Here is a 10037-nt window from a genome sequence, read left to right on the forward strand (position 1 = left end):
ACCAAAACAGCGAATTAAGAGCCCAGACTCAGCAACATGTCCACACTGCCTCAGGGAAGCACAGAGGCTAAGTGAAGGAGAAGGATTCGAGCTGCCACGTCTAATCCAAAGGTAAATAACAAGGTTAGGGCAGCTGTGGCACAGACTGTCAAAACAAAGCACCTGTGAAGGAGCTGATGTGCAGAGCTTATGGTTTACTTTGATCACCATCTTAGTTTGATTCATGCATTCCAGTCAATAGTTAAGACAGTTCACTTAGAACCAAAAATATCAACCTGCTGGTGGCGTTAGAGTAAAAGTCAATGGATCATGACAGTAAGTAGGATTTTTCCTCTGGGGAACATGGATGATTATACAAAATTTAATGGAAATCCATTTGAAAGTGTTGGACTAATGAACCAACCAAGGAATTAAGCTATGAATGTAAAATAAAGTGGTAAAGAGGAAACTGTGAGATATGATTTGTGGAGAAATGCTGAATGCACAAAAAGCCAGAATGTACCATTCATGTCACTAACTCATGTTGTGGTTCAACTCAAAACTAATTTTGACAGTAATTAAATAAAATTAAGTTAAACTTGATCCACCGTACATCAATTTTTACACCAGTACACTTATACTGAAATTCCTACTTAGCGCTCAGCAATTCTTGAGTAGGATATTTCTGTTGCTGTTGATAAGCTACATATGGAGGTCAGGGTTCAGCCAAATTTAGTTTTCCAGTTGATTCCACAATTGGATTAGACAGGAATTGAGGAAATGTACGGCATGCTGGTGTATTATTTCATAAAAATTATGGAGGGCAGACAAAGGGCAAAGAATACAGTATCTGTTATCATGAAGATGGTAGATGTACTTTTAGTAGTTTAGTAGTTCTCTCTGTCTGCAAGCAGCGGAAAGGTCATAACTTCAGTAGCCACAGACTCACATCCAAATATGCAAAAGCAGACCTGAGCATAAATACACACTCACATAAAAACTGACTGTGTACTTTCAACTTTACTCTTAAACAGAGGAGGTTATTGAAGGTCAACCTTGAAATGAACAGTGTACAGTATGTGATGTTCTACATGCTGTATGTCAGCTGAGCAGTTTATTCAGACGAGAACAGTGAAGAAAGCAAAGCTTTAATCAGACTCTTAAAGTTTTTTACTGCATGGTATTGAATGTAATTGATTTAGAGATGTATCAGGTATAAAGTACCTTAATTGCTTCTTAATTGTATGGATTGCTGAAAATGACATACAGTACATTTCAACAAAAACTGTGCCCTTGTAATGGCAGAAGACTTCTCCTTCCAAGCTACACATAATTAAGGTTGTTAAGTCATCTAAAGACAGAATTTGCTTCAGTTAGCTGCCTGTAGATTCACAACTCCTGAAAAGAAAACATCAGTCCAATACAAGAAGGTACTTTCTCTGACTTACTTGCTTTTTCTGTGTAAATGTGAGACTTTGAAGTCCAATAAAAGAACATTATTTTTGTTTAATTACATGATTACTGTATATAAATTTGCTTCTTGACTTCAGGTGGAGATGTATTAACAACTGGAACTGCTATAACATATATTGTATTCACATTTATGATTATTTAAGATACAGCTAAAGGGTTATTTTCATTATCAATTAATCTGCTGTTTATTATCTTGATTCATAAATGAATCTGTTTTTCTTTAAAATGTCAGAAAAAAGTGAAAAACTCAGATCCCAGAGCCCAAGGTGATGTCTTCAAATGACTTGTTTTGTCCCAAAAACCACTGATATTCAGTGTACCTTCATGTAAGACAAAGTGTAGCAGTAAACATGATTCAAGAATCAAACACAGACATTTAGTGTCTGTTGACAGTCTTCTTGTCACATTGTGGGTGAAGTAACCACCAGAAAAAACATCAAACCTAAAAGACAGAGTTGTCTTTGTGAGGCTGGTTTCCAACACACTGATTAAGTCTGGTCTCCATTTAAAATTCATTTTCTAGATTAGGAGGAGAAGGAAGAATGTAAGTGAAAAAAGTAAGGCAGGTAAACTATCAATCTTACATCTCCTGAAACAAACTGAGTGTGTTTCCCTGTGTTCCTCACAGGTCAGGTTATTATTGTCACTCTGCCAAGTAATTACAGGCTGATGCCATCTCATAACACTCACTTTCTGTCATCTCTGCGCAGTGGTGTTCAGTAGTTATTTAAATTCCTTCACTGATTGAGCAGCTGACAGTCGTGATGCTGTGGAGGATTGCAGGCTGAGGAGTAATACTTCTGTGTTAAAGTCTAATACAGATTCAAGAAAAGATCATTTTGTGATATAAACATACAGATACAGATACACCCAGTAGCTTTGTAGTAAAGAAAAGTTGTAAAAAACTACTAATTTATACTTGGTAGAAATGTAACATTGTCAAATATTAGCTGTTTAACTGTCATTCATTTAAAATAGAGAAATGACCACCTTTGCTTTAAAATGTTGACATACCATGAGGAATTGATGCGACTAGTTTTGACATAAACAACACGTGACTTTGCTCCTTCAAAACAATTAAACTGAACTTAGAGCTGAAATGATTAGTTAATTGATCAATTAATTGATTGACAGAAAATTGCCTGCTTTTCAAATAAAATAATTTGCTGCTTTGCCTCATCTGAAAGTTTCCTGAATATCTTTTCTTATTGGTTTTGAGACAAAAACAACATCACGTCACCTTGGACTCTGGGATCTGCATTATTCACTGTCTTCTGACATTTTTAAAAGAAAATCCATCAATTAATCAATCAGAAAATTAATTGATAATAGTTTTAGAAGTTTTAGAAAATGCTAAGACGCCTGAAATACATCAGTAACATCTGGGAGGTAAAGAACTTCTTTTTGCTTTAAATTTGTGTTTTGTTTTATTTGTTGACAATATTCTGTATATTCACCTGTCCTGCAGGCAATAAAGCTGCATAAATATATCTGTAACAACAGCCATGAAGTGCTCGTAAACAGAATGGTTTCTTCAAGTAAATGAAGTTTAACAGCTTCTCCCACTTGGTAAAAAGACTCTCTGTTCCTGCCCCAAAGCATAGATAATGTGGAACAAATACACAATGATAATGATTCATCATAGTCGATTCAAACAGTAACCATAGAAACATGTCGACAAACAACAGCCAACCAGTGACATTTCAATATTTCCCTTTTAAAAGACATTACAGTAAGAGCTGTAAATCAGAGTTTTTATCTTAAAAATCACCCAGTATAGCCAATAAAAGCTTATAGATGTTGGTTTAATTTCCTCTCATTTTCCTCTCCTCATTTTGAATGCAAGCACTCTTTGTTCCTCTTTACAGCACTGGGAACCAAAGTTAGAAAACTACATCATCTCAATAAGCATCACATCATGGAAAAAGACCCCAAAAGAAACACCCATTCTTATTTTTCAAGTTTCCAGTGACTGATTTTTTCCCATTAAAACCCCATAGAGCTGACCGTTACAAACATACAGCAATGACACCTTTTACAGTTGGCCCATTGTGCCCAACTGTGTTCGAATCAAAGTCACTCTGGCTGAATGAGCACATTCCAGACAGGACGCCGCTGTAGCAGTGAGGGCGCTCAGCCCTCTAATATACTGAAGACATTTAGGTACAGTCTCTTTCATACACTTCTATAACATGTTCCCTTGCCAGGTTTCAGACTCATAAAACACTAAATGGAGTTTGGTGGGAGTTTTATTCAAGGAACATCAGAGACCAAATAAGGTCAAGAGTGAAAACAGTTGAAAGGCTCATAGGTAAAACTAAAAAACAGTTAATGTGGAGGGCAACCACATGTGGAGAAAAAAAGGGAAAACTAGAATATGATGTGATTTCAAAAGCTGAAATGAGTTTTCTCGGGTTGAGTACGGTTCATAAAGCAAACGTTTAAAACCTGTGGATTTCAACTGTAATTGGACTGACATTGTCAACAGTAAGTTTTACTGTACAGGGGAACGTCCCGTCCAAAATAGACTCCTACTGGGCTCACCTCACAATCATTTATATTGGCTAAACATGGAATCCTTTCAGAGCAACTCAACCAATGGCAAATAGAAAGTGAAGGTTCCTGGAGGCAGAAATAAGAGTGTTTTTTGGGGGGACAAAGTCTTTGAGGGTGAAAAACAGTAAGATAAAAATGTTTCTTTTCAGCTGTAGTTGCAGGATGTCTGCAGGATGTCTGGAAATGCAGACGCTAATGATGATGCACTAATGAATCTCAGACTATATCTGGCTAAATCTGAAAACACTGTTTAAGTGTAAAAACAATGAACGTTCACACCTGTGTTTTCAGATGGTTTTGTAAAGATCTCAGTCTGTTCTGAAAGTGCTAAATAAAAGGAAAATAGCTTCTTTTTTTTATTTAATCAACTGGAAGGTGATTTTGAAACAGTGTCAAAAACACCAGCTTAGTGTGGATGGAGAACTAAAAGAGAAAAAGATGCCCAGCTGAGTGTGGGTGTAGTTTGAATGTCATGCTTCAACTTTTGTGCCAGGATAGCAAATGAGATTTCTATTGTGATCTACTAAAGCCAACTCTATCACCAGATAAGAATGTTGATATTGGACGACTCCAGATTACATTCAATGACAACACATTCTTGACATCCAGTGCCAAAGTTTTTAACTGGCAACTAGTATTGAATGGGTAAGGTTGGGGAAAGATGGCGGTTATGATAAATAAAATATGGTTAAGACATGGTTGGGTTAGTAACTTAAACACTAAGATATTTCCCTGAATTTAACCATCTTGATTCAGAATATTAATTGCAGGTCTGTGACACCTTTCCAATGAGGCTGTCAGGTATAGGAAGGTGAAAGTGTAGGCAGGTTTTCTCTCACATTGTGTTTTTTTCATTCTTTACACAATTACTTACACCAATTTTTGTGTGTAAAAACAAGCGCAGTATATGAAAAGAAAAGCTTGTCTGAAAGTGTTCACCATTATCCCCATATTTGAATGATTATTGCATCTTGCCCCTCTCTACTTATTTATTTATTTATGTATTTATCAGGACCGTGTACAGTGTTAAACAAATGTTACCATTTGATGTACTGTACCAGAGTTAGCTTATAGCTAATTTTCATCTGCAGTCCCTTCGGTAGGTCATAATTAAAACTTATAACAGCACAACAACAAACAGCAGACTCTTCATCCTGCCTTCATGTGTGGCAGTTCGGAACAGCTATGAACACTTTAGCCTTCAGACATGGTTGGATGACAACTTTTTGCGTTGTTCCATATGAGACACATTCCTTCACATATTAGCAATGACCATTGGCATTTGATTTAATCCGTGAGGTTGTCACGGAATTGTCCGATATAGATGTAACTCCTAGGGATACTTGGCTGACTAAAACATACATGACATACTGAATGTTGAATTGAAACAGACAACACCACTGTGTCTCATACAGGTCAGAGTCATTTCTAAGGAATTTAAGTTATATAAAGCCTAAACACAAGTAAGAAAAAGCTGAATGATAGTTGAAATTCTGAATTATAGTTGAAATCACCAATGGGTTTCAGCAATCAATGATAGAAAAGCAGAGCTCACATTTATTGTACAAAAATGTTGATGTGGCTCCACTACAGCAGTTTGGGGCTCAGGTGTTTTGCTGAAGGGAACATGGGTATTTTACTCTATTCTAAGCTGTTTTGGGGATTTGAACATAAGATTTTCCAGTCACAAGATGGCCCCTCTAACCATCAAGCCTCTGGCAGTCCACAATGTGATGAGCTGTGTTTAGTGAATAAGAAATAAGTGGGCAACAGACAAAATAAATGCTTCGTACATGAATGTAAACAGCGCAAACACAAAGCACAAACAATGAATCCCACATTAGTACTTTCTCACAGCTGTGAATGTTCAAAATAAAAAATCATTTCTGTCATCCATTGTCAAAAATCAGCCACCCACACACCCACACACCCACACATGCTGACATTAAACTGGCACGGGAACAAGTTTGTTCTCGACCTTCCACTTCAAAGCTTACCATGACCCCCATCCCCTTGCAGCCCCCCCACCCCCCTACTGTCCTCTCTGTCTCTGATTTTCCCCAAACACACAAACAGCAAGTGAACTGCAAAGGAAACCCCTCACATCATTACCATACAAACTGAACGCTTAATTTCTCACCCTGGTGCAGCGTTTGACTTGTCTGCCACTTCCAGCTACCTCATTGTACATACACACCCACACACCCACACACACACACACACACACACACAAACAGGATGAGGAGGGCAGAGGAAGCTTAGTCTATTGCCAAACAAACAAACTATTTCTCTCCTACAGAGCTGTATAAGAAGAGCCTCACGGCAGGGAGTAACTAAATGAAAATCACCACAGCAGAGGTGTGAAAATGGAAATGGAAAGGGGACAGACCACATCATGTGTCTGATAATGGGTTTGTGAGATGGCGACTGTAAGTGGATGTTAATAATGACTGTTGATTGATGGACAACATTTGGAGTAGATTGGTAGCCTGCATGGATTACCTTACTTCTTTAGCATATTGTATTTTACTAAAGACTTAAACACATGACGTTCATTTTTCTGGTGACAGCAGTTGTATAACTTCTGTGGTGGCTCTGAAGCAGCTTTCCAAAGTTGAAAAAAAACCCCAACCCAGCCCTGATGATGTCATAGGGGTTATCTCAGCTTGCGACCTTTTAGAAACTTTTGACCTACTAAGAATCAAGATATCTTGGCCTCTGCTGCTTCAATTTTGACAATTCTTTGTAAAATCTATCTCTTGTTAGTCCCCAACTTTATGGAATTGAAATATTAAATCATCATAGTATTCCTTTAAGGAAATGCACCATGTAGCATTTAGAGCTAGTAAAGTGCTGAAATAATCTGTATCAGACAAGATGACTGGACACCATTAGTGGGATTGGTCCACTTTGTACTCGTCCATGTAGTCATTTAAGTCCATGTAGTCAAATGGGTCTTCAGTGAAGTGCTGCATGTGTTTCTCAAAACCTGCTGCATCCTCATAAAAAAAAAAAATAATGTAAAGTTGCAAGTCTTCAGCTTTATGACTGATAATTTACTGTTGGTGTTAAAAATGCGTCATATCTTCTTTAACTGTAAAATCTATGATTGTTTTTTTTTTTTAGACTTTTCATGTTAAATATGTTTGCAGAAATCTCCCTTCATCTGTACAGCTGTCATCTGAGGACACATTCAAGTTGCTTTCCTATTGTGAAATCTAATCACAGCATTAGTCACATCTAACATCTAGTCACACTGGCTGTGACTGTGTGCTTCGCTGAAGCAATCACATGAGGAACTACAGTACAAGGACATCTGGAAGATCTGTTAGTCTGAAGATTCTACATGGTTGACAGTTCAGCCTCCATCTTAAAGATTTACTGCCACAAAAAGACAATTATTCTTAATTTTACTGGGTCACAGAGGGACTTTATTGACCCCTACAATGATATGGGGAGTCATATTAGGCAAGACACAGTATCATCAAAGAAATGAAATCAATTACAATTACAAGATGATTTGTGGCACATATTTAATTGCTGTCCATGGTTATCATTCAGTGGGATGTATCCTCAACATGAGGTAGACCTACATTTCACTACTTTAATAAAGCTTTGTTGTTGGGTCAGCGCCAAACTGTTTTTGTCGCCCTTTTATCCTCTCAAAGATCCATTCCAGCTGTTTATTTATTTACAGCTGTAGTGTTGAGAAAGAGCGTCAGCAGCATGAATCTTACCTTCTATAACCTGCAGGGAAGCGGCCAGACAGCACAGCAGGACGAGGAGCAGGGCAAGAGACCACCTGAGGAGGCACATCAGTCACGTAAGCTGCACTTTGTAAAGTTTTAGGTAGATTTCAAAACATAGAAAATAGTTGTTAAAAAGTGTATTAAAGGATAAGGGCAACAGTGAAATGTGAGTGAAATTAGCTTCAGTGTAGATCTATTTTCACATAAAATACTTCACATAGAGGAGAATGTTACTGCATCACAGGTCTACTCTGAGGTGTAACTGGAGCACTTTGTGAAGGTATGAAATATGAGGTAAAGTCAATTTAATGCAATCTGCTTTCTTTACATGCAAAACCCAATGGATGTAATATTCAAAGTGTCTTACCCTTGCAACATTTTAGCAAGAAAATAAATAAAAATCCCAGTTTAGAAGTGAACTCCAAGTGCATGTGTGTGATGAAATTCCGTCAAACTCCGTGGTCCCTCTGCTCCACTCTGCAGACCTGAAGCCACACTGCACTCTCTCTCTCCCTCTCTCTCTCTACAGTACAAAGGCTCTCTCAGTTCTGAGCCCAGTGACTCTCAGGCCCACAGAGTTGGGAAATTTGACTCCCTTGGAGAAAAAAAAAAAGATCCCTCCCTTAACTCAGTCAGAGGACCCTCTGCTAACCTGCCGCTTGAGTCAATTTCCTTTCATTAATGATGGTATGACGTACATGTACATGTATGGCTCTCATGTCTCTATTTGAACATCTATCTGCTGTAGCTATCTGACTGAGAATATGTTAATGCTCAGTCCTGTTCAGATCATTTTATTTCATAAGTGCAATTATGATTAATTAAACTAAAAAAAGAATATATTTAATTATATTATACTCATTCAAAAAATATATTTTAATGAGTTAATGAAAAAATAAATGAGAATGTATAGTGAATAGCATGGCCAGATTAAATTGTTATGTGGTCCCGGGGCAAAAAGTTGCTGTTGGGCCCCTACTTCCCACCCTCTGTGTATCCTATATGTATGTTCCCTGTATCCTCCAAGTTCCAATTTAGCACAGTGCAAACAGACATAATATGGCTCCTGCACTGTAATAACACTGCCTGTCCTCAGGAACATGTCAATTAATTGGTGGCAATATAATTACACTAGAGCTGCTACGACTGATCAATTAGTCAATCAAAAGAAAATTACAATTATTTGGATAGTCGATTAATCATTTCAGTCAGTCGGTTTCAAGCAAAAATGCCAAATATTCTTTGGTTCCAGCTTCTCAAATGTGAGCATTTACTTTTTTTCTTCAATCTAAATATCTTAAGGTTTTAGACGACATCTCAGACAAAACAAGGAAATTGAAGACATCACAGTGGGCTCTGGGAAATTGTGAATGCCATTTTTTCATTATTTTTTACTTTTAACTGACTAAACAATTAATCGAGAAAAGGATTAATCAGTAATGAAAATAATCAGTAGTTTCAGCCCCAAATTAAACCCAACTTTATTTAAGGATATGTACCATGTGACTATACGATATAGACAAGAATATAAAGACCATAAAACAAGACTATGTAACTGTTGCGAAACAGCGGCCACTCTGGCCACAATTGGCAATTACATTACATTAAAAGTTCGCATGATGTGTCTAATTGTTGTTTTACTTTTGTGATAAAACCACTGAAATGTTCATCTGTGGCACGCTAAAGCATAGTGTAACACAATAAAGAAGAGTCATGAAGTCAGCAAATTGAGTAATGTCAGTTACACAGCAATATCTATTTAACATTTGCTAACTTTAGCCAACATAAACTTCTGGTCATACCAGATCAAGTAAGGCTGGAGCTGCAAAACCCCTGAGTGTGTTGAACTAAGCAAGGGTGTGATTTATTGCTTATGAATTAAACTTTTCATTTTAAAAGAAGTCTGAGCAATTTCCTCTTTCAAAAGATGCATAGTCTCACTTTAAAGTTAAGGGCCCTCCACAAGACAGGGCCACATCATTAAGTAATGAAACAAGACCCACCTTGAGATCTTGAAATTAAAAAAAAAAAAAAAAGTATTTCAGTCTATAAACAATACCAGAGACAATTAGAGCTAGTGTATAAAAAATGCAGAGCTGCATTCACAGTTGGAAACAATACAATACGATAATAAAACATGAATATTTCTGCAGTCTGAACAGTATAGGCTGAAGCTACAGTGTATTGTGTTATAAATAAGCTATCAATTAAATTACCAAAAGCAAAGTGATGCACAGTGATTTCTGGGGCCTTTAGGGTCTGTGGTCCCTTTTCCCAGTT

General features: G+C 37.2%; 1 protein-coding gene across 1 annotated transcript in view; it reads right to left on the minus strand.

Moving 5' to 3' along the window:
- col15a1b (collagen, type XV, alpha 1b) overlaps positions 1-8345 on the minus strand; it is a 54058-nt gene extending 45713 nt beyond the window's left edge. Inside the window, exons 1-2 of the mRNA XM_044369249.1 lie at positions 8125-8345; positions 7746-7810 (exon numbers count right to left, since the gene is read on the minus strand). Of these exons, the coding sequence (XP_044225184.1) occupies positions 7746-7810; positions 8125-8135 (76 nt within the window). The 5' untranslated portion in view covers positions 8136-8345. The remainder of the gene's footprint in view (positions 1-7745; positions 7811-8124) is intronic.
- Between the last annotated feature and the right edge of the window lie 1692 nt (positions 8346-10037).

The sequence above is a fragment of the Thunnus albacares genome, chromosome 12 (genome assembly GCF_914725855.1).
Source record: "Thunnus albacares chromosome 12, fThuAlb1.1, whole genome shotgun sequence".
NCBI lineage: Eukaryota > Metazoa > Chordata > Actinopteri > Scombriformes > Scombridae > Thunnus > Thunnus albacares.